The sequence below is a fragment of the Athene noctua genome, chromosome 2, assembly GCF_965140245.1.
Source record: "Athene noctua chromosome 2, bAthNoc1.hap1.1, whole genome shotgun sequence".
NCBI lineage: Eukaryota > Metazoa > Chordata > Aves > Strigiformes > Strigidae > Athene > Athene noctua.
The window spans coordinates 25,114,843-25,140,402 of NC_134038.1; the positions used below are offsets into that span (position 1 = coordinate 25,114,843).

At 41.2% G+C, this 25,560-nt stretch overlaps 1 protein-coding gene across 1 annotated transcript in view; it reads left to right on the forward strand.

The window, feature by feature from the left end:
* Window positions 1-24,088, forward strand: part of NIPAL2 (NIPA like domain containing 2) — a 51,502-nt gene extending 27,414 nt beyond the window's left edge. The window contains exons 4-11 of the mRNA XM_074897630.1: window positions 4,968-5,027; window positions 6,987-7,108; window positions 13,078-13,174; window positions 17,521-17,656; window positions 20,055-20,143; window positions 21,860-21,923; window positions 23,248-23,342; window positions 23,654-24,088. Of these exons, the coding sequence (XP_074753731.1) occupies window positions 4,968-5,027; window positions 6,987-7,108; window positions 13,078-13,174; window positions 17,521-17,656; window positions 20,055-20,143; window positions 21,860-21,923; window positions 23,248-23,342; window positions 23,654-23,748 (758 nt within the window). The 3' untranslated portion in view covers window positions 23,749-24,088. The remainder of the gene's footprint in view (window positions 1-4,967; window positions 5,028-6,986; window positions 7,109-13,077; window positions 13,175-17,520; window positions 17,657-20,054; window positions 20,144-21,859; window positions 21,924-23,247; window positions 23,343-23,653) is intronic.
* Window positions 24,089-25,560: the final 1,472 nt, after the last annotated feature.

Below are 25,560 nucleotides of genomic sequence, written 5' to 3' on the forward strand. Positions count from 1 at the left end.
TGAAAGGAATTATTTAGTGTAAGACCTGACAATAGAGGTAGAAAGATGAGATTCATAAATAGCCTCAGTACCAGGAAAACAACTTAATAATGACATATATTTATTTGTTATATAGTTTTGGGCAGGAAAAGTAAGCGATGGACACTCCTTCATTTGAGTTTTTTAAGCCTAGATTGGACAAAATACAGAAAATACACTCTGCAGATCAGCACGTATTTTCTATCTTAATTTCTCCTGTTGTGTATTATCCCTTTCTTAAAGAAACAAACAAGAAACAATCCTAACTGCAGCCTTCATGTCTAGGAGGCAGAGGAGTTGTTTTGTGAGCTGGGTTCTCACCATTCAGTGTCTGCTAGTGGCAGAACCCACATATCACACTACTCTTTATTTCTGTTTGTGCTGGAGAAAACCCACATATGGAGATAATCATAAACGATCACTCTCCTAAGAGAATGAGCAGCTGACTAAGCTATGTGTAGCACCATTACTGCCTTCCCTTAAGGCACTTAATTGCATATCATGCAGAAAATGGACATTTCTACCATTTTTTCAATTTTAATTGAAATTCACATGCTGCAGTGAATATATATGAATTCAATAATGCGAATATATACTTATTCAATGTATAGTGACTATATATTAATTCAATAATGAATACAAAACACCCTGTTTTATGCTGATATATGAGAAGATTAAATTTTTTCAACATAACAATTAAACTCCTGAACAAACTTTTTCCCATTTTCTACCCAATAGTTTTTATTTATCATGATTTTGATGTAGTGCTAAGTCATAATATTTTTATTCTGAATTAACTGTATTTCCAGACTGAAGAGTTTCATGAGCTTTCAGAAAGGTTCTGTCATATTCATACAGGTATTTTACAGGATCTATTTACTTCTCAATTTGTGGATATTAATGTAAATATGACTCTATAGAGGCATGAAATGAACTCAAGGATTTAATTAGGATGTGTTGGTTCTGTAATGTTCAATCCTTAACAGATCATCCCCCAGATTTTCTGCCTTTCTCTTGATCGAGCAGGCTATCTGCCACCACTCTCAGTGAGAGTAGGACTTGTGCCTCATTTTGAAAGGTTTATCTTAATAATTAGTCAAAAAGTGAAAAATGTTCTGATTCACCCAAAAGTATACAAGTCTTCTCAGACACCAGGGATGCAGTCTTCACTTCAATGACTTACAGGCTGACAATTCGGTTTTAGATTTGTGCATATGTTGTACTGCTAAAACCAGTGGTTCAAAACCAGTGAGGCTTCAGAATAATTGCTTGTTTTGTTGACAAGCTGTTGCCAGCTTATATTTTGACACAATTTTTTGTCTGCATTTCTGTGTGGTTGTATTCTATTGCTGATCAATTTAAAAAAAAAAAAAAAAAAGATACTATTTTTCACAGATCTCAATCTCTAGAACTGTCTATAGCTTTTTTTAAAGAAAAAAAAAACCAACAGGCAAACAACAGTTGCAAAGACACATTAATACTTTACTTTTCAGCACAGCAATTGCCCAAGTTCCTCAGTCTATTAATCTGTGGAGTTGAACATAATGTTCAGTGATCTATTTCCCACATCAGTATAATGGTGTAGGAGGAGAAGGCACATACCTTCTGTGACAGAGGGGAAACAAGAGGACCCTGGTGTGGGAAAAAGAAAATTGGGGCTGGATGGTAGGAAGTTAGACTCATGCTGGAGTGATGGGGTGTAATCATGGTGTAGGGGAAGCAAGCTACCAGGAAAGTGCAAATGTGTAACATCGCTGTTAGACTTCGCCTGTGGTCTGAGGGAGGGTGGGAAAGGAGCAGAGAGTCTGGGGAACTGAGCACAGGGGTTTCATCAGCAGGGCTGCATTTAGGACCTGAATATGGGATGCAGTAAGGGCTTTAACTCATATATCTGGTAGGCTTAGCTGTGGCCTCTGGATGCCCACTTTTCTGCTAAGGGTTCAACAGTCCTAGAATGACTTAAGTTGGAAGAGACCTCAGGAAGTCCCTAACCCAAACTCCTGCTCACAGGGTCAGCTTGGAGGCCACCAGGCAGAGAGGGGATGGTGGGGGTAATGTGTTGGCCATCTAGCATACTGTTTAAAACTGCCTTTTCTGGAGGAGTTAATGTCTTAAGCAGCTAAATACACCTGAGTCTGTAAGCCAGAGCCCAAAGGAGTGAAGGAAGAGGGGCAGAGCGGCTGTGAGGGCTGTGCATTTCTCACTGGGTTCCCGAGGTACACATTGGTGCCTGCCATTTGTCTTGCTGGCTGGGAAAGCTGCAAAGCCAGCAGAAGGCAAAATGAGCAAATGCCAGCCTGCACTCCTGGGGCTCACAGGCTCCCTTCATACCCCTCCTCCTCTGGCCCATCATTTCTAGTGAGCCACTGTCTGTGTCAAGATGATCTGCCCTTGGTTGCTTTGATTTACCTTGGTTCAACCCCCTCCCCGCAAATTGACGAACATAAAAGACAATTTAAAGCCAAACTTATGGACCTTAAACCCCAGAAAATTAACAAAACAAAAAAATTTTGTTAGCCAGTGTGTCGTAACAAGGTGCTCTCTTGGCTGTGCTACTGTAACTTGCTTAAAATTCAGCCCTGAAGCTGAATAAAAGCCAGGGTTTGCCAGGCTTCTGATCAGTCACGTAGCTCCTCTAGCCCCTCATCAGGTCTGTGTAACTGCTCTCTGCTTCTTCATTTGGATTTAGCCCATTTGCTTTTCTTCTTCACTTGAATACATATAAACTGTTGGTGGCTTATCCACAGGAACAGTTGTCTTTTGTGTTCAGTCTTTCCTGGGTCTTGCTTTCCTCACCTTGGTGTTGCACCTCCCCTCTTACTTCAGTTTTTCCTCCAATCCCAGATGGCCTAATATATGTTCTTAAAACCTTTCCTATTTTTAGATTCCTCTACATATTACACATCATACAGAGCATTAATTATACATACATTCTGTTAAGCTCATGATCTCTTGTGCATTATTATCTATCTCTGGAGAAAGGGCTTGCCACATTTAAATGCATTATTAAAGTGGATGACAGGCTGAGTGACAAGTTTCATTATCTGGCTGCGTTCCAGTGCCTCCCTGTGCCCACTGCCAGCCTCAAAGATTGTGATCCCCCCTAAGCTGCAACTTGTCATCTCCAGAGAAGTAGGCAGTGGAATTTTGGGCATAACTCATCTCACCCCAAATTGGATGCCAACACTGGCGTTAAATGCTAGATTGCGTTTACCAGATCTTGGAGGAATGCAGAGAGCCCAGACAATGGGGTACTCAAAACAGAAAAAAAAAAAAAAAAAAACAACAAACCCTGAGGCATCAGTTCATTAAGCAACAGGTCTTTTGCTGTGACAGTGACTTCTTAGGTGGGTGGGCTGAGGTGGGGTTTGGCAGAGCTATGACAGCAGGGAGACAGAACAGTAATTAATTTCTGCACTATCTTGGGTTGACTGCTTCTTTCCTGGTTTTTGTCCTGTCTCTTTTCTAAACCTAGGTAGCTCTGCTATTACCAGTGTTGCCTGGATACCAGTGTCTTTCTCCAGCAAAGTTGTCATTGAAACACTGAATAAAGAAAACCATGTCAGGCAGCTTTCAGTGAGGCTTTTTCAGTTGAAGATTCTTTTATATTACTTACTCTTTTGCATAGACCTCCATCACTCTTGATACAGTTTAAATTTAAGACTTCTGCTATATCTGATTTTCTACTGACTGGATAACACAAACATAATGCTGAATTTCAGTTCTCTGTTTGCCTCTTGGTATGAACCTCTCTAGATTTATCTAGAGTACATCTGCTATCTAACCACAAAATTAAATTTTACATCAGAACAATAGAGATACTGAGGCAAAGATGGTTGCAAAAAGGTTGAACTGTTATTTCAAGAATAAACCAAGAATTTCATGCTGTAGGCAGAAACAGAGCTCCTGTAACAGCATCCCATGTTTTAGGTTCAATGTGTCCCTTCACTGTCCTTCCTGGGCAGTCTTTCTTTGAGGCTTCTAAATGAATTACCGATGCACCTCTCCCAAAGGCCTTTCTTCATCTCACATAGGAGCTATTCAGCCTCTTTTGCTTCTCCTTAGGGGTAGATGCTCTAATGTTGTGTGCTGGAATAGAGCCATCTCTCCCAGGTGGCCAACAGTCTCATCCATCCTAAGTCCCCTTCTTCCCTCTCTAGCACGTGTCTACACTAAGATGCTGATTTCTAATCCCAACCAGACCACTACTGCTGCTCACCCACCTGCTTCTGCACATCCCAAAGAGGGAGGGCTAGGAGCTGGCACAGAGGAGAGGCAAGAGCTGAGCAAGGGAAAGCATTGCCCATGGAAGAGGAGGTCATTTCCAGGCCTCACTTCGATTTGTCTGTTTCCTCATTACAAGTCACTCTAGAAGACCATGGGCAGTGCTCCTGTATGGTACATACGTTGGTTCTTCCACCTGCTTGTTTGCAGACATCACGACCTCTCTCTTAGTTCATACTACATACTATGGTTTTGCAGTGGCTTTCTTCCTTGCAATTGTATTGCTGCTACTTTGCTTATAAGCCTCTAATATACTGAAGTCTAAAGAAGCAGAATTTTATGGCTCTATGAGGCAATTTGCCTTGAGCAAGTCCATGTAGTGAGTTGGTAGCAAAATGAGGAGTAAAATGGTAAGGCTGATCGGTGCCCAGCTTTCCTGACACTTCCACACATGACTGAATCAGAGCAGTTTAAGCAGTGTCTGCGTGGGAGATGGGAAGGGTATTTCATCTCTTCAGCCACGTAAGAGCCTGCTGGATATGTTTAAAATCTTACAAAGACTGAGGGTTGGTTAGATGCCGGAATGGACTCCTGGCTGGTTATATCATCGTATGGTGCAACGACAACAGCCATGAGATATATTTAAACTTGGCCAAGGGCAGCTTTTTGCTATAGCACTCGATATTATAACAAACATAAAAAATGTCTTTATATTTCTGTTCTAGGTAGTGCATTTATTTCTGTCTTGTTCCTAAAGAAGACCATGAGGGCTGCTGATATATTGGGTAAGTAAGCGTTTGCTAATATGGACATTTGTGTCGCCATATGCTTAGCAAGCTGTAACTCTCACGCAGCCCCCCACCTTCACACTCCCACTCTCCCAAGCAAGTGTTTCGAGGCAGATACTTTCAAAATTGGGAAGAAGTGACAAAAAGAGAGAATCTTCAATGCATGTGGAAAAAACTTCATTCCCAAATCTTCTGCTCTTATTAACCATAACTCATTCCTTATGTGTCCTTATTGCTCAAATTTATTTTCATTGTCTGTTTTTGCCTCTGTGGTTGTATTTAGTATTATTTTTATGAGTAAAACACAATTTTAATAAAAACAATGAAGTTATTGAGTTATTCATTCAAATATAAGATTTTTTTTTCTTACTGCATAAACACTGAACAAAAATTCAAGCTCAATTAAAAGCGACAACTTCCCTTTTGGTATTAGTTTTATCACTCCAGAGAACAAATAATCATGTTGTCAAGTGTTTTGTTGAGAAACATGGTCTTCCCTGTAAAAGCATGTCAACTTTTTGTCTGTGTCCAAGATTTTTTTTGCATATCAAAACTGCCAGCTTGAACACAGTAGTAATAAGAGACAAGCATATTTCAGGGTTTGGGCTTTACACCAAGCCATCTCGGGTGGGACAGTGCACCTGATGTTGCTACAGGGCACCTGATATTTCTGTGGGGTTCCTAGCATCTAGGCTTGATTGTCCATAATATAACGAGGACATCCCAGCTGTTCTCATGAATGTTTTGGAGAGATCTACTCAGTATTGTTCCAGGAATACTATATAATATTTATATAGGTTTGGGGTCCAAGTTTGCCAGCTCAGCTGCTACATTCAAAATCCCCCCTCCCTTGACTGATCATGTTTCCCTTATGGCCTTATACATTGTGTGTTGCTTTAACCAGTGTTCAGCACTGATTTATTTTATTTCTGTGAGTTCAACTTCGCAAGAAGGATTTAACAATGTTGCTACATTCCATAGGAATGAGCTGTATGATGGGAAATATGGTGATGTTTTTGCAAGCACATAAATATAGAACAGTTCTGCTTTTCCAAAGGAACTGTGTGCAATAGCAGTGCCAGCAAAGCCCTCCGGATGTGCTTTGTTTTGTATCCCTGAGTCTTGTATTCCACACTGATTCATAGGTTTGCCAAGAATTTTAAAGATTACTTGAAAAAAAATTGATTAGCTAATATCTTTCTTAATCCAATACAGTTTATGAGCTCAGGATGGGCTCACTTCTATCTTGATACCTCGATGAACATCTGTGTTTGTCAGTTGGCTGTCCACAAGGCAGAACTTCCAGATTTTTATTAAAAGCACAATAATGCAAGTTTGACCTTGAAAAGGGGCCCTGGCAACTTAATGGCTGAACAGTCTTTTGCAAATCAACCTTTTATAAAATGGTTCATAGGTCTGCAAATACAACAGGGAGCGGTCAAAATGTTGGCTTCATGACAGCTTCACGTAAGCATTGGACTGGAACATATGTGTTGCACCTAATGTTTCCAGGGCAGGTCCATAGCTGGTGCGGATCTCTGTGGCCACACTGATTTTGGGAGAGTTATGTTTATTTACACTGGTTAATGATCTAGCTGTCTGCCTTATAAGCAACTTGTCCTTTCAGTTTAGGATAAGTTTCTGTGACCTGCTTTGTGCCTCTGAGAAATACAAAGGATCAATTCTCCTTCATCATGAACTTGGTATTAGAATTGAGAATACTTGAAAAAGCACTGCTTTACTGACAGCTTTTTTCGTATTCCAAAATCCTTTGAGTTTTTAATAAAAATTACACTAGATAAAGCCACAAATGAAAGGCAACCCAGTTACCTAAGCCCAGATCTGATTAAATGGACTTAAACTTTCTTCTAGAGACTATTTCCAAATCATCTGGAGAGCAAGGATGACCATGATTACCAAATATTGTATTACCAAAATAATGTGTCTTCTTTAAAGGAGGAACACTGACAGTAACAGGGACATACTTGTTGGTGACATTTGCTCCAAACATACCCCAAGAGCTCACAGCAAGACGAGTACAGAATTACTTAGTGAGCTGGCCCTTTTTGGTATATTTGGTGAGTATCTGGTTCATACTACTCCTAAACGAGAAAACTGGGGTTACTGGGCTTTTTGCAGCATTATGAATTAGTGGCAGAGAAGCTGGTCCTGAAAACAAATTGTGCGATTTTCATAACCAATACTGGGGTCATCACCCTGGTCCCAAGATGAAAATATGCTGAACCAAAATATGTCTTTCAACTATGCACAGGAAAGTCACAGTTGTGCAGGATTACCAAGAAGGGAAAAATTTTGGGTTTTGGTGGGTTTGAGGAGAACCTAAATATTGGCACTGCTTATAATTCCTGTAGACGTGTTCATGCCATGCTGTCTGCATGTACATCTAAGTTTCAGAGCTTTTCTGGAACGTGATGGACTTGTCCTTTTAAAAATCAGGCTATGTATGCTCTTGTTCTGCTTTTTCCTTCATATCACTCTGGATTATCCCCATGTGTTAAGCCTGCCAGAAGGAGCTTTGTATGAAGTTGTGATGTTGGACAGGTGTTCTGTTTCACTGCCCCTCAGGTTAATCTGAACCTGAGTTTGCATTTCAAATACAAAAGTACCATTTTTGATTAAATTATCTGTATACAAACTTCAGATACCATATGTCTTCTTTGATGTATTTAATTAGCATCAGGAACAAGACCAGAGTGAGTAGGAGGAATTTCTCTCTCTCTTTTCTCTGGAATGCTGAAAATTTGTTCCTCCAGCTGAATGTAAAAGATGCAATATAAGAGTTTCAGAAGCAGTTACTTTCTTCCTGTAAAGTGACTCTCTTGGTTTAGATTATTAGTGCCCGGGCTCTTCCTAGTAGGAAGCTCAATTAGAAAGCCACTGAGTAGACAGTTTAAGCACCTTAATCTTTTAGCCAACCTGCAGACTTTACATATTACATCTAATTATCCATGAGACTACTGATTAAGCACAAAGGACAAATGCTGGTCCTCTTGTTCAATTTTTGCTGCATTTTAAATGCTCCTGAAAGATAGTGATACAGCTCAGTGGAAGAAATTAATGATCATACTTTGTAAATCACAACATGCACTTTCAGTCAGGCAGTAGAGAAGTTTTTGAAGGCAATGCCCAAGAATTTTGGGGTATTCAGTAAGGGTAGCTTCAGCTTCAGCAAGAGCTTCAGCAAATCCCTCTAATCAGCAGAGTGAGAGGGACTTCATTAAGAGGGGGTTCAGAACAGGGGTCTCAGTGCTCACTGGAGGACCTTTCCTACTGAATATCCCCCTCTACCATTCAATTATACGTATAGATACTAAAACAGTCTGGCATCTTAGGCACTGATTTTAAATTGCTGTCTCACCCATTTGTGTAGAGGTGGTGGGGGGACAAAACTCCCCATCCACTCCCAGTGACACCGTTTCTGTGCCATATGCTGTTCACATTTTCTTAAAACCCACAGGTTGCTGGAAAAGGACTTTCCCCATCTGAGACTTTTTTGACTTTGTTTCAGGAAAAGTTAGTAAGAACACGGTTAAATGCCTAGGAAGACTGTGCTATATTCTTCTCAGGAGACATTATGAGGAGGTGGTAGATAACCCCTGGACTTTCTTTCCCCTCTTTTCCCTTTTCCCTGCCTCAGACAGCATCCAATTCTACATGTACAGCATGGTTGCAGGGAAGGATGGAGCAAGTAACAGCAAATCTTGTTGACTCAACAACATATCAACCTTTATTTGTTCCTTCTGCTCCCTGAATTCATCTGGTTTGAGCTTCGTTTGTCCAAAGAAGACAGAGGAGTGAAAGACTCCGCAAGACACTCTGAGATACCAGCTTGATTATCCTGGTATGCTGCTGGAAGTTCAAGCAAACCCTGCTGTAAGCATTCTTTTTGGGCAGGGAACTAGCTCTTCATAATTGTTTGTGAGATGCCCGGTACAGGTTGGCTGCTGAGATATAAAAAAGCACAGCAGAAGTTGCAGTTTCCAGTATAAATATATAGCAAGGAGACAGTACAGCAGTATAATGCAGTCCAACAGTCTTTCTAAAAGTAGCCCCAAAGTGTGGTCTGCTGAGAAATACAAAGCCCCAGTGGTACATAATGTTCTGAGTGGGTGATAAACCATCCCCATGTGGCACTCCACTGGCAACAGAGGAGTTCTGCATAAATAGCCTCTAGTTCCCACATGAGACAACTTTGAGTCACCTTCTGAGACTTTGCAGTAGCATAATCATGTCTGAACAAGAATGACTATCCTAGCTTGTTTTTTTTTCTCTTTTGCTTATGTGCACTTTGAGTCACTACAGAAGACATCAATTATAGATTAAGCTCTTAGGTTTCCCTAAACAGAAGCCTAGTGAGCATTGGGTTGTTAATATTTAATCTCTGTAAAATCAGGTTCAAAGCATTTCTGCTTTTCCTTCAAAGTGCCTAGAAGACCCTCCTGATTCTTTGGTCTCTATGTTCCTGTATATCTCAGAAAAACAGTTGAGGCAGACAATGCGGTATTTTGTTCTGGCACCTTCTTTCTGGTGATGCTTAGAAACTTGGAAAACATCATGATTATAAAAAAATGTTGATGAGATGTCGGCTTGAGGAGACTTCAAGAGAGATTAGTTACAATAGCAAAAATGAGTGTAAGCAGGTCAAGTTCTTTTAATTCCTCTAAACAGAATATGTGAAGCTGATATAACCTATGCACTTCCCATTCCTGGACTTTGTATTTAACACTACAACAGCTATCAACTATGAGACCGAGCACTATTTTGGGTAATTCTCAGGAGACAACTGTAGGCAAAAGCTGGGGCACCCCAGGAGGGTTCCTGTCTGCGTGAGGTCCTGTTAGGAGCCAGGCACTCTGCTTGCAGTGTGACTCAGTGTGATGGCCTCTCTTTTGCCTTGGGATTAAAGGTGACCTGTTGGTGTGTCACCGAGTAGCAGAGAACCATGGAAGAATAGGTTGGCTGCTGGGCAGCACAAGGTGAGAACTAATTGTTTGAATTTCATGCTTAGTGTGTGAGACTTGACAGAGCTGATTAAACTTAAATAATAGGCCCGAAAAGCAAACATCAGCTTTCTCCCCAGGACTGCTATCTATGGCCCTACAGCACTGCTGCTCTTGGGGCTGCCCCAGGAGGCACAAGTAGCTAAGCACAGAGACCTGTGCACTCCTTCCAGAGCTGCCATCAGGGACTCTTTTATGCCCTTTTGATGGTTTTGCTTGGCTGCTTCCTTTCAGAAGCGAGTTCTTGGTGGGTTTGTTTGCTTTTGAGCATGAAGAGATCACAGTGAGGCTTTATAGTAGCTTTAGCAAGAGAAGAGCTGATGTCAGGGTGAGAAGTGACAGAGGGCTTATGGACAGAGCGAACGGTGATGACCTGGTTCAGTTAAGGTCGGTGGAGCTCAGTACTACCTGCCACTCTGGGGGTCAGAGTGAGTTGGAAGAGAGAGTGGAATGCCAGAGCTGGCGTGATGGAGTGCTTTGAGCCAGCAAATGTCCCTAGGCTTGGTTTTGAATGATTGTTCTTGTGTTGTTTGAAATCTAAGTGACAGGGCAGATGATGGTGCTTTCCTCTATTGGCATTGTGATTAGAGTTGTCTAGGGGATATAAAATTAATCAATACCTGAGGTATAGATGGCTCCATACAGTAGGGCTGTCTCATAGGTTTCTGCACACTCTGTGGCAACCAGTCCAAGGGTCTGGGAGAGGTGATGGGTTTGTGTTGTGGGCAGAAGCACATCTCACAGTGCTGTGTCACCTCCTGCCATGGACCCATCCCAGTCACACCATCCTGTGTGCCAGTCCTGAACTGGCATGTCGTGGAAGACGATACCTGGGACATCTCTGGAACTTCTTTCTTAGTCTGGGTACCTTTCCATGTGGGGAATATTTATTTAGCACAGCTTTCTTCTATTCTTTTAGCAATTGTTCACTGTCAAAATAGCAACTGAAGCTATTTGGAGGCTGTTGTAGCTGCAGCCTGATAATGTGATACTCCCCTCTGGCCCTAAAATGTATTTGCCAGTGGCATGAAGAGTGAAGCTGCTACCTTACTTCTCCTCTCGAGTTCCCTCAAACCCCTGTTTTACTTTTCCACAGGGAGGCCAAGATGAACTCATATGTCTGCAGATCTTAACATGACTTTTGCCTTGGTTCCTGATTTAAACATACCCAGTGTTACACTGTTGAATAAAGCTGGGGAGGCTGGCCAAGTTGAAACTGAGGCAAAATCCTCTTTTCTAGCATCTGATGGCCCAGCTTTCACCTCTGGGTGCCAGGCTGGTGGGGAGGGATGCCACTCTGGAGGGAGAAGAGCCCAGCACTTCACAAGAGACTGCAAAGATTATTAAACAAGGACGAGTCAAGGAATGCTTTTTTTTTTTTTTAAACCACCACCAAAATGCTTTATTATATTCAATATTTTTTACAAAAAACCCCAAACAAAACCAATTTGTTGCAATTTTTAAAAATCTTGTGATAAATATATGACATTTTTTAAAGAAAGGTGATGTAAAATCCAAATTTGTGGTTTTAATGTTCTGAAATACAATTGTCTCTCAGCTGTCTTTAGGAGCAAGGGATCAGCATGAAGGTAAATAAAAAATGAATTAAAGCATAATTATGTTCTGTTCATATTTTTGAACACTACTAAACTGGGGGAGGTGTGAGTGTGGTAAAGAAGTTTAGTAACTGAATGTAACTGATGACTGCTTTCCTGCTGCAGTCACTCTCCAAAATGAGAAATCAGCTATATTACATTATATAACTGCCACTAGTAACTGTTCAGTCACTTGTTTAGAAATTTCATCACCACAACACTCAGGTATTTTTGAGTCTAGTGCTGCCTTATGGTGGCTGTTGGTTTAAGAGTGGTGTGGTATTATAAAACATAAAATAGTATGTTGGTGACAAAACCAAGGAGATAGACACGAGGTTGACTTGTTTTTTTGTCAAAAAATTACAATAACCATATTAAGTAATGATGACAATCTTTATTTTCTCTTATTTCCCCCATTTGATTATTTTGCAACATGCACAGATGAACTTCTTTCTTCACGCCGTTTCTAAGGCTACCAGGCTTCTGAGCTGCTCTCAGCGCAGAGGTCCTTTATCCCTCTTTATCTAAGTCTGGGCTTCACAGAAATTTTTGGCTCTTGCACTTGCCGTTTTCTTTAGGCATAGAGGGGTATTTGGGCAACACAGGTAGGAGGGAGATTACCCACACTTCTGAGATGGCAAAAGGCAAGAGTTACTAAGGGAATCTGCAAAGAGACACATTAACAGCAAGTCAGTAAATTTAACTGTCATCATATAGCTGTTAGATGTTATTGAAGGAGCAAGTCTGGACAATGCATAGTGCATGTAAAGCTGCTTTGGCAACTGCAGATGTCCTGCAGTGTGGTCTGCTAGTGTGTCATTGAGCTTTTCAAGGTAAGCTCCTGACAGGTACCTGTGATTTGAGAAACACCACATGAAATAAATGTTTTTCTCCTTACAATGTATGTCAGAAAACTTGAACAAAAAGACAATGTTTGGGGGGATTTTTTTAGTATGACTGGGGAGAAAGACAAAGAAGGTATCAAAAATAAGCTTGCATGTCACAAAGAGTGACACTAGGAATGCCATAGCTAAGAGACTGCTGTTCCTCCAGGTACGTGCTTTACGTCATAGGAATTATAAACAGAGTTTCTGTAAGAATTATTACCAATAAACATGTGTATCTTTGCTGTCATATTAAAAAAGTCTTCTCAACACTACCAGTGACAAAATAGAGCTAGAAGTGCAAAAAGAAAAACTAAAGAAATAAGAAATGCTCAAAGTTTAACTTCTGCTATAAAAGGAAAGATAAATGACAATTGCTTGATAGTTCAGTCAACTGGTAATAAGGTGTGTTTTTAGCAGAAGATACTTAATAAAGTAATTCTCCTTTGAACTGAGCAGAGAAAATGGATGTGACATCTCAAAGACTTTGAATGAAGCATATATTACATAGCTTCACAGTTCTAACTTTCTTCCCTTTTGTCTTCAGATTTTAGGAATTATAATATTCTGCATTCTCCTCTATTTTTACAAAAGAAAGGCTGCGAAACACATCGTGGTTTTGTTAATGATGGTAGCACTACTGGGTAAGAACATATTATTCACTTTAATGTTCCTGTCTGTTACCTGACAATTCCTTGTCACTCAGTCTCCCCATCTAGTTTAGATTAGGGCCATTTCAAAGCAGTGTGCTGGAGGAGAATCACTGAAACTGTTCACATGATCCTTACTGTAGTGTCTTTTAGAAGAAAAAAAACGATTATGAAACATAGTTTCTATGCCTATTGCTGGGACTGTTTACAGATTTTTTTAAATTAATATGCTATGTGAAATGGTATTCTGTAGCTTTTTTTAAAATAGCACATCAGTTTTAGATCCTGGGCAAGTGGACTCTTTGAAACTTTCGGAGAGCAGGCTGACTGTGAAAATGAGTTCTTTAAAACAGAGCAGCTTAAGACCTTGTAAGCACTCTGTAAACAAATGCAGTGATATGCTGTGACTGTACAGGAACTTTTCTTTGAATTATCTGTGCCTTTTTGTGTATGCAACATTTCATACTTTACCACTTTTCCAGAAGCACAGCAAGAACTCAGGGCAACACTGAAGTTTGACTTCTGATTAATGTTACCACAATCAATACTCAGGGAAACATTTTATTGGGTAGCTTTCAATAAAGTTAAACTTGAATCAGTTTTGAAAAATGTCAGGAGGCTGTCTCTAAAGCTTGTCGCTTGCAGGCATATATTAAGAATTTGTCACCACCCTGTGTCTTCTGCTGTCCTTGTCTTGTCAATTCTCCATGAAACCCTGATGTGACACTACATTTCTTTGGTTGAAGTGAAAAGGTGCTTGAGCTGTGCCACTGAAGTCAATGGTAGTATCTTCACTGAGCTCGGTGGGTGCATGTATCAGTCTGCAAAGACTTATAAAGCACATTTCTAATGGAGCTGGTCATAAGTGTTTTGATAAAACAGAATTTCACTGAAGTTTGCCAGTTACACAATTTGGATTTAACTGAATATGAAAAACTCTTACAGATTTATTACCTTTATTATTTATTTATTAACTTCTTTCAGATCTCTGAGTGGTTTCTTACCCAGCAGAAAAGCTCAGACTTTCAGATCAACTTTTTGGGACAGTCTTCCCATTTAGGTGGGAAGTGTGCCATTCACAGTGCTAGGAACATTAGGATCGGTAGCTCTGCAGGAGCACTGAAGGATTTCCATGGTCCTTGCGTGAGGCAGAGATGGAAGAGCCCCAAAAACCTCAAGTCTAATTGTTCCACTGCTCTTGATCTGGAAGAGTGAAGTGTGAGTCCAGCCATCCCCCAGCTCCTGCCTAGGAGCTTTGGCAGAGCTCACCTGAGCTGCTCTGCAGCTTCCAACCTTGCCATGAGGAGTGTGAAGCACTGCACACTCCTGAGCAATGATCAGGTCCAGCCTCCTTGTTGCATAGCTGGAAGCCTGAAGATCTCCAGGTGGGCTTCTACACTTTGTTGCAGTTCTGGCCAGACCCACTGTGATGGCTGCCCCAGACAAGGTCAACTCATGGCTCTGGGAGACCCAGCCCTTTGGGCTGCATAACCCTGCATGCTTATTTTGCTATGAAGCCTGCCAGTCCTGATGCCACCAGTGCCAAAGGGACACGTGGAGCTGCTGAACAGCAGCAGGGCTGCAAACCCGTGCCCCAGTAGGCACTAACTGCAGTTTGGTAGTCAGGCTGCAATCAACCAAAAACACAATTTCAGCTGGTGGCTGCTGAGGTTTTGGTGAGCATATGCAGCTTGAGGAAAAATGTGTCATTATTTCTGCTCTAATAAAAAAGACACGAACAAACAAATCCTGGTTCATGCGAACTTTTGAAATATTGACATTTCCCTTGAGCAGGAAACCCAGAACTGTGGCTGGCTCCAGTTCCTGCAGCTGTCCTGGTGCCTGGCAGTCCTCACAAAGCTACACTTAGAGCCTTCTGCTTGGTTTCCGACCCTTCTGCTGAGCAAAGTGATGGAGGGGGGGGGACTGAGAGAGGACCCAGCAGCTTTGCTCCCAGCCATCTGACATGTGCACTGTCCTCGGAGGGTCCTGGTTGCAGGAAGGCTAGATGAGGCTTGGGATCTCAGTGGTAGTTCATGGAAGGGGATTTCTGCCTTTTCTCATATCTGCACAGATATATACCTGGTGAAGGGTTCGTACAGATATCAGTTGGGTGTAGAAACATTTCTTTAAAGAGAGCGCAGCCTTTGTGTTTCACTGGATATGAGATCTACTTTCATTATGAAAAAAATACAGAGGTGATCATAAAATCTGCAAACGTTTTGCTTAGTACCACTCTGCAAGTTCATTTGGTGAGAATTATCTTACCTCATGTATATACTGGGAGTTATCATAAGTTTGGGGGGAAATATTTCAGATTAAAGTGGGATTTCTGAGTTTCCTGCCCTTACAGCTGGAAAGTGACATCATTTATCATAATAGCCTGGGGGGTGGTGGGGGTGGTGGTGTTCTATCAGAGATAGGAAAACCATTTCCTAGGTTTTGAAACTTATTCCAGGGCTACTTTAACTAAAAATATCATTCCACTTAAAAAAAAAAAACAAACAAAAACAAAACAACCAAACCCCCCCCCAAAAAAAACCCAAAACCCCAAACCAACCAACCTGCCAAAGAAACAAAAAACCCTCATGCTTTCTTTTCTGGTTTGTTAAAACTATAAGGGATGGAAACCACCCTTTTAACAGAAACAATTTTTAAGCACTCTTTACCTTTAGTTGGACAATTCAAACTACTAATTTTTACCTGTAAGTGCTCTTTTAAAATAACCATTCTATGTTAGAGTGCAAAGCTCATTTTTTATGTAGGCTGCCTGTTGGGCTTGAGTGTATTTTTTGGCTTTTTATTGTACCATTAGCACCACTGCAAGCCAGCATTTGACCTCCTCTGCTCAGTTTTACTGCTGTATTTGTTAAACCACTCCACCTATTTCCATTACAGAGCAAGAAATTAAGTACTTGGTGGACATTTTGTCATGAAAACAGTGAATTTCATGATGGTGAACAGGATCATCACAGGATGTATGCAACTCTTAAACTTCTCCTGAACTTTTTGACTTGTTATAAGAAAAATGCTTGCAATCAAAACCACAGACCCGAATTTGTTCTTCTTCCCCACCTTTTCTCCCAACACTTGGCCTGAACTTTTTCCACAGTGCAGCTCTCCTTGCCAATCTGTATTTTGCAGTTTCGGGAGGATGAATCAGACCACTGAAATCCAACACTCCTCACCTCTGGAAGAGGGTGGAACTGGATCCCAGCTGGTGGGCAGTGCTCCTGACGATTAATTACCTTTCTTCAAAGGTCACCTCTGCAGTCTGGTTCTTCTTATCATTTTAGTTTCTTTTGAATTTGTTACATTTTATTTGCAGGAATCACAGGCTACTTGGGTTAGCTTCAACAAACCAAGAGCATACTCCAAAAGGAAATCTAAAGCAACTCTCAGCTCCTTTTCTAAAAGATGTGTATTGCAAGACTTCCCTGAACTGGTGACATATATTTGAATCATTGCTTGCTGACTGGGATTTGTTTGTAGTGATGCAATGACAGTGACTAAATGGATTAAAAACACACTACTGAAATATTCTATTCTGTGGGCTAAATCCAGTAAATGGTCTTAAGAGCCTGGTCCCTGAAATGAAATGCAGACCCCTGCATTGGTTGTCTGCTCTCCGTACATAACCCGTAGGGATCAGGATGTCATCCCAGAAGTCAGCTTTGGCCAGCTTTGGCCAGCTCCCATCTCAGCATAGAAATCCTGAGGGTGAAGAGTTATTTTAGGCTGCGAGTGTCACATGCAGGCTATTAGGTGTCCCAGCTCCTTTGAAGAGATAATGAGACCTCTCAGAGCTCTCCTGAATAATGCAACATGGGCTCCAAAGTAGAAGATGTAGCTACATAAAGTATGTCTGGAAGATGCGGAAGCTGTTGTACCACCTCCAACTGGTAGTCCAGTGTTTAGGGCATATGCCCAGCAGTGGGAAATGGAACCAGTTCTTTCCTCACCTTGAGTTAAGCCTCTCTCTCTCACTCTCTCTCACACCCCCACCCCCACCCCCCCCTTGCAAGATTTTATCTAACCTCAGCTACCCTGTTGAAAATGGGAAAACTTTGAGTAGATGCAGGGTTGAAGACCTCAGTGCTACAAGAACTTAAAAGCAAAATGCAAAGTGCACATGGAGCTAAGGCCACTCTGAGTTTAGGCAGTAGCTTAGCATGTGTTTATAAAATCATACACTTGGTTTTAGGTGCCCAAATCCTTCCTCGGTGTCTTTTTAGGCAAGGAGACCTGTGGCTTTAACCTGACAGCTTGTCCTCCCTTACTGATGCTCTGAGGTCGCTGCTGTGAATCCTGCCCTGCTAATCTCTTCCTTTCCCTTTCAGCATCGCCGACTGTCATTGCTGTAAAGGCTGTGGCCAGCATGATAACACTGTCTGCGAAGGGGAAAATGCAGCTAACTTATCCTGTTTTCTATATCATGATTGTTTTAATGGCAATTTCTTGTGCTTTCCAAGTCAAGTAAGTGAGATTCTGCTTGTCACCTAACCTTTTTATTTGACATTTTATCTGTCAGTTTTATTCAGTACAAAGTTGCCCTTAAAGGCAATAAATTCCTGGCAGAAGCTTGACAGATGCATGAACTGCCTACAGCTGATTGTATTGTTTATTTAGGCTTTATTTCACAGTTTATAATTTATTATTATTATAAATGCTACCTTCTCTCGCTATCACCTTATACAAGGTTTTCCCAAATTTGCTTCTAGTTTTGGCACAGGTCTTGAACTCATTAAATGAAATTTATGTTTATGTAAATTTGGGGAGGGTTACTTTCAGAAACCTCCATTGCTGAATAATCAAATGGCCATGTTTACCCTTGTTAGGCATCTCTTTTCCCAGCTTATGTCACCAGTCAGACAAAAAAAGAGAGTTTATCTCAAATGTCTCCCTGCCTCTGTTAAATTTGCATACTGCTTTTTGCTACCCTCTATGTCTGTATCTTTTTAGGAAATAGTTAACTTTCGGTGTGCAGGGGACATCAAAGTTTTCCCCTCTGGCCTCTGGCCTGTTAAGTGATTGTTTTATGCTACTTTTGCAGATTGCTGGAGGTGGCAGCATGGTAAAATACAGCTTGCAGCTGAACAGAGAGTCCGTTCCCTTTATGTCGGTCTCTCTGTTTCAGGTGCTGATAGCATCATTTAGTAATCTCATCTAGACTGCTTCAGTGAGAGTCTGAGTGTTTACTTGTGTGATTATTTTCCAGTAGAAGAGCCAGCCCATCTTTCTCGTGGCAGAACATACCATTCCCATGTGGAATCAGAAAGTCCATGCGTTATTATGCAGTGACTCTCCATGGCTAACTCAGGAACTCCCCTGTAACAAATTACAGAGTGATTTACATCCAGCTTGTCTTCTCTGGGAGAACAGCTCAGGGCATTTAAAATAGGAAATAAAAGCTTGGTAAATAGGAAGCTGCTGAATTAACCTCTCCTTCTTGCCAGTTTTTTCTTTCTTTTTTTTTGCTGGGTCAAAATTAAAACTGAAGTGAAATATGCCCATTTCATTCCCTGGCTTCTGTGTCTCTTTCTCTCTTCTCTCTTGGATACATTTTCTAACAGAGACAGTGCTGTCAATCTAAATTTTTTATTTTATTTGTTTCCTCTCTTATTTTATTTGACTGTCATGTGTTAGCTCAGAACAGCCTGTGCTTCAACATCCTCCTGGATTCAATACTGGGCCTTGGTATCACTGTTTTAGTCCCTGTGACCAAGTTTGTTGCAAATGGGAGAAAATAATGAGGTGTTTTCAATGACTTCAAAATCCCGACTATCCTGTGGATATGTAGGATTTCTTTATTTTTAAAGCACCATGGAGACTGTTCAACAGTTGCTAAAATAACCATGCAATTACTTTAATGGCTAAAACAGATCCAAGCTTGGATTTTTACTGTGCACATATATTGTACCAGTGAAATATTTAAGTGTGGTTCTTTTTATAGGCTTTGAATACACTCTGCAGCCTCCTGATCTTTCTCTTTCGGTCTGAAATGCACTGTTCACATAACAAAGTATCTGCCGGTGCATCCAAGAGTTCACACTCATAATTCATCACCCTATGGGTAAATGTTGACAGCTGTGGTCTCCGTACAAGTGGGTTAATTGCTTTGCCTTTTTCATCCGTTGATGCAGACTGCACAGGCTGCTCTGTGGCCAGTGTCTCGGTCCTGCAGGTTTGTGTGTAGTGTATGCTCCTGTGGCCCCGCATGCTCTTGCTCATGATTCTGGTGAGGGTTTGTGTTGCTGTTCTGAGAGCACAGCATAGAGTTTCCAACCCAAGGAGAACAGGATTGGAGCCACCTTCCCAGACTTTCCCGGCAGGACAGAGTGTGTCTGGGGTATGACTGCATGAGTAAACATACAAATACGTGGTTTAGCCAAGTTGGATTGAGCAGTAGCGGCAATGTGGACTTTAGCAAAGTGAAACAAGTCGCGTGTCTATGTCTGTGCTGGACATACACCCTTGTACAACCTGTTTAAATTAGAGCAGATTGTCCCTGGCTGCTTGCAGGCAGCCCTGCTTCCAAGAACCAATGCATACCATAAGCAGTAATGCCCTAGCATTCCTCCATTATCTGTGGCAGACAATTTTTTTCCGACAGTGCTTCAAAGGACTCTCCAATGACAGCCTATGGCTGGAAGAATCCATGCCAGCCTTCTTGCTTTCGCCTATTTATTTGTACTCTGCATAGTCAAAATCAGAAAGTAAAGTCAATACACACACACACATCTGTCCAGGGCTACTAGCCATTGTGGTAAGAAATAGTCACACTTATTGTTAAACTGACATAAAGTGGCTTAACCTGACTTAAAGTGCAATGAACCTCCTGTAGGCATGAGGTGCAATAACGCTTGTCTTCCAGGTTCTTGAATCAAGCAATGCATCTGTACAAAGTGACAGCAGTTGTGCCCATTAATTTTGTGTTCTTCACCACCAGTGCCATCATTTCAGGTTTGTTTCTGGCCTTCTGCCTTTACAGAATGATTTTCTAAACATCAGGTTTTCAAGAATTACTGCCTGTGTAATTAAACCAGTCATGTTTGTCTTCACAAAAATAAGTTTTTCCTAAGTGACAGGTGTTTAAGTTCTGAAAAGTGAGTAAGTTCAGAACTTTTCAAGCAAAATAAAAATACTCAAATTCTAGCATTTCTAGAATTGTGTATGGTTTACTGTGCCTTGCTGGCTTACTAGAAGATCCTGAATTTATCCTAGCCTCATCCTGACATCAAGTAAATGAGTTTACCATGTGCACACCAGCCTTTCCACATCCGAACTGGTAGAGTAATTTTAACAGCCTGGCAAACTACTCAAATGACAACCAGCTGTGTTTCATAGCAGTTAGTCTATATTCCGTTTCAGAAGGTGGAATTCTAGGTTAAGTGAAGGAAATAAAATGACTCCAAAGACTTTTTAAGCATTTAACATTTTATTCTGGGTGAGAACTTTGAACTCAGTGTTGTTAAAGAGGGACTGCAAATCTTGGAAATGGTGCACAGCATAAGAACATGAGCAGGGAGGACGACTAAGATGCTGTATCAGCAATGAGCCAAAATGATCATGTTGTTAGAACATTTATGACTCATTTTAACACACGCTGGGGGCTTTCCTGTCATTGCCGTGCAGGAGTTTCTCATGCAGAGCTGCCATTAATGAGAAGGGGAGTTAGCTTCATGCACAGATTGCCTCAGCACCTGTGTTAGAAGAGACCTACACTTTGTGACTGAGAGGAGACTTGTGCCAAAAGGGGGTTGTGTTCTTGTGACCATATGGGGAATTTGGCCTTGTGCCTCCTTAAAAGATCAAGTACCTATTCAGGAATGGCTTAATAGCTTTGTGACTGGATACACATGCATTTGCACTGGGTTAGTTAAACCAGTGTAGGGCTTAGAGGAACAACCTCTGCTGAATCTTTCTGGGGTGCTTGTAGAAGGTACCTTGTCTTATGATTCCCCCATTTCCAGTTACAGCCTTTGAAGATACAGTCACGCTTCATCTGCGCTGGTTCACACTCTGGTGTTTCTAAGAAAACTATGCTCATCAGTGGTTTAAAGCTAATATACTTGGCTGTGAATTGGGGCAGCTGAGATCCAGATACACATCTGGTTCTGTCACCTCCACTGCAGAGGTGCTAATTCCTGGAAGAGGGGTGACCAGAAAGAGCTAGTGATCCCTTCAGCCAGAAAGATTTGGCAAACTTGGCTGCTGGAGCCCCTAACTTGGTGTAAGCATCAGGGACACAGCTAGTTGTGGAAAACCTGTTCCCAATTGGAGTTAAGATGTCCACATGGTCTGTTGGAGTGGCTTAACTAAATCCATGAAGAACCTGTTAGCTATATTAGTATGACTCCGTGAGTAAGACCTCAAGTGTAACCTGCATAAAAACTGTTGTTGACAATGCAAAAAATACCTGCATCTGTGCAGTTACTAACACAGCACATGCTCCAACCTGATAAACAAAACCTTCTCTAGTTCCATGCAGTATCTTGAGAAAACCTACGTAATGGAATATGGGCACATAAAGTGAGCCCATCACAATGTGTATTAATACCTTATTTGGGATTTTTTTGCTCCATTTGAGCATGACACTGCCCCTGACCCACCCAGCTGTAATTCATATCACTTGGAAGCCAGTCAAGATCTGCAATTCTTGTTTCTGTCACATTCCAGGGGTCATATTTTATCGGGAATTCCAAAGTGCAGCTTTGCTGAGCGTGTTCATGTTTCTGTTTGGGTAAGTGTATCGGCCTAAAATCTGTCCTAACGTTTGTACTGAAACAGCATTGCCTGTCGGAATCCCTTCTTTTCTCAGTAAGAAGAAACCAGTCTTGTTATTAAAGTATTATGGAATAGCCATTATATTAGGATAAAAAAACATTAAAGGAAAGATTGATGCCTGTGCTTAGGGAATTTGGAGGCCTGGTTTTGAATCCAAAGATGTAAAAATGTGAGACACTTCTGAACTACTAATCTCATGATGGAATGAAAAAACAGCAGCATGTGTTCCTGCAGTGGGAAGGAGAAATCACTGCTCTCCACCAAAGATCATGTTATAGGGGGTGTTTTTACAACTACAAGAAATCTCTTCCCATTGCTACCTTCCATTTGCGTTTCTGTCTGGTCTTTGCTGCCACTAGGTGTGGGCAATTATATGAGTTGCTTGCCTACAAGGCACTGCTATAATATCTCTCCCCAGTCTTCCTGTGCTGAGAAAGACACAGCATGCCTGTGGAAAAGTTCAGAGCGTGCTAAGAAGCTGTTAACAATAAATGTTTAAAGAAGGGCCTAGGTGTTGTGAGAGCAGAAACCTTCTGCTGGCTACCAGCACTGTAACAACTCTGGGGACAGGTGACAGTTACTTGATAATGAGTGTGAGATGGTTAAAAGCATCTCCCAGAACTGCGGGAGGTGTGTTGCCACAGTGCTGTCAAATAAACAGGGATGATGGCTACAGACATCTTCATCCTCTGCAGTTGGACTGGAGTAGGTGCACACAACCGGTATCTTGTCTGATTGCAGGAAAAGTGACAAAAAATGGAGATTCAACACATGTATTTGGCAGGCAGGAATTAGTGGTTGTGTGTCCAACACAGAGCGGATAGAAGATTTATCCAAGCATAGCAATTTTTCATTGCTCCTGGCTTACAGCTTGCCCCTGAGACACACAGTCAAACGAGAAAAACAACAGCAATGTTGATTGTCTGCAGCTAGACTGAGTTGTTAATGAAATTACAAATGCTAGAAGGCTAATTTAGATGCTCTGTAAAGATTTGCTCAGGGATTCAAATATTGTGGTCTCACAATAGGCATCTAATTAGGTATATATTGCTGAAAGCATAATTTTGCCTGTGGAGCCCTTGGAACTGATAGTAAAGCTGCAGAAGTCAAAAACTAGACTGAAAAGGAGACCAAGATGAATTTATAGAGCTGCCAGAAACAAAAGCTTCTTTACAAACTGAGCAGCTTGGGTTTGAAAGTCCTTGAAAAAGAAACATGGAAAGAAATTCTCAGATGCAGTGAACGGTTCCTAATGATACTATGCCACTGTTATTTTGCAGGTGTGTCCTGTCTTTTCTTGGTGTATTTGTAATTGCAAGAAATAAAAAAGAGGAGCATGTACAAATTCCTTTTATTGACTATGGACATATTCCTGGTGAGTAGGGCTTTTTTTCTGTCTCTCTTTAAAAATGAGTTATCAGATAATGATGACCAAGGAGAGTTGAGTCACAAATGTGCTCTAGTCATATTTAATAAATACACTGTTCCCTTAATTTCTATTCCTGTTCCCAACAGATTTTTCAAAGAATTTTTCAGAGTTTTTCCAAGCTATTGTTACAACCAGTCAAATGAAAACAATGATTAATGGAGCAAAGAATGTTTAAATGACGGATTGGTGGGGGATTTGTTTTATTAAAATTCTTCACAGAATTGTTGTTTTTCCTTTCTCTCACCCCATTTCCTTAGGACAAAAATTGACAGGCAAAATACAACCAGATTCTCACATTTCATGCTATGGCACTTTGAATAATGAAGATGACTCAGTGAAAAGTCAAAGCTGAAAGAAGCGAGCACCTTACATGACAATTAACAGGAGGAACATCACTGGAACGAGGATCAACAGCACCATTTTACTGGACATATTCAAGTATATGTTGAGCTTACGTATGTTGATGAGTCAAAGTATTATTTAATCCTACTTAATTTATCCCAAGGTTGTTCCAAATGTGTTCCGAAGATAAAGGAATCCTTAAGAAAAACTAAATAACCATTAATGAAATGGAAGTTCTCCTAATATCAATGCCTCTTGGGGATATTTTTAGAATCTTAATTGCCTTGAAATGCAAATAAGCACAGAACAAGATTATAAAAATTTCCCCTTTGAAACCCCGCAGATCTCTGTAGATGCTTAAAGACAAAGTTGAGAAATGAGAAGAATTTTTGTAAGTGACTTCAAAGTATTCTGTTATATGTATAATCCCTTTAAAAATCTGATCTTTCCTGTTCAGGAGTCAAAACTGTGGGCATATATACAGTACACACAATGTGTACACACAAAGTATTTTATATTATCTGTAGAGGGAAAATCCTGATTATCTTCTGCCAGCAGATTAATTCTCTTATTTTCCAAGGAAATAAACAGTTGTGTGAGGAGGGGGATGGAAGAGAGTATTTGCCATAAACGTATGTACATGCTCCCATGCACACATTTGAGGTGCCCAGCCAAGGCAGAGCTGCTAGGGAACCATGCTTGACATTTTACATCTTCCCTCCAAGGGGAGTCCTGTGCACTGGGCTGGACTGAACTGGGCTATACTACCTGTTAGTATAGTCTGTCCTGAGATTTAGACTCTGTTTTCAGGAAAACAAGGTTTTAGTGAAAAAAATAACAAGTTCTCCAGAGGAAATGGGGTAGCCTGGCTCTCTCCTTTGATGTGTGTTGGAAAAATACTCCCAAAAAAGAAAACTAAGGCAACTCCTGCCTCCTCCCTAAACCACTGGTAATCCTGCATGAGGAAAGGCTGTAAAAAACAGGATCACAAAGAGTCATGATAACAGTACAGTTTTTCCTTCATTAAATGGTAGCATCTCCACACTGGTTTGAAGAGCCCGCAGTGATGGGAACCATGGCAATACAGGCTCTGTGTTCAGGTCTGGGAGGTCTTGGTGTCTCTCAGTCCCAGCCTCCTGGTAAGAAAGCTGCTTCTGGGCATTCATCATGGGTCCACTTACCCCCAGCTGGTAGCATCAATCTACCTCAGCTGGCAGAGTGGGGTCAGACATTTCCTCTGCAGAAACAGGTGAAAATGCTCTTAGAAAGTGTTCCTATCTTGGACAAGATACTTGTTTTAGGTTTGAATTAATCTGCAGTAATGGACAGGGGCCGTAGGCTGTGTGTATTTTGTTTCAGTGGGATATGAGGAAATGAGGTCTCCTTTTTTACCCAAATAATTGTTTATTTCATTTTAAAATAGGTACAGCTGAAGATCTGTAAGACAGTTTCATTTCAAACCCTACAAAGCACACTCAGAGCTGCAGTTTTTCCTATACAGCAATGTCCCTGGAGCCAGGGTGCGGGGGGGGGTTGTGAAGCTGTTTTCCAATGTGGATCTTTTCCAGCTGGCACGGGACGAGACTTTGTGTCTGCACCTTACTTGTACCAGCTGCCTGGACGTGGCCTTCCTTTCCCCTCTTACAGCTTGAGTTCAAGTTTCTAAAGCTTAAAATAAAAAAAGCACATTCTTTTCATATGCTTTCTCCAGGGAGTAAGGGCATGCCTCTATCTTTCTTTTGCAAGTCAAATTTAAGCCGCTTTCTAAGTCTCAAGTGCAAGTGTGCGCTGAAGATGGAAATAGGAGGCCTACAGGTTTTCA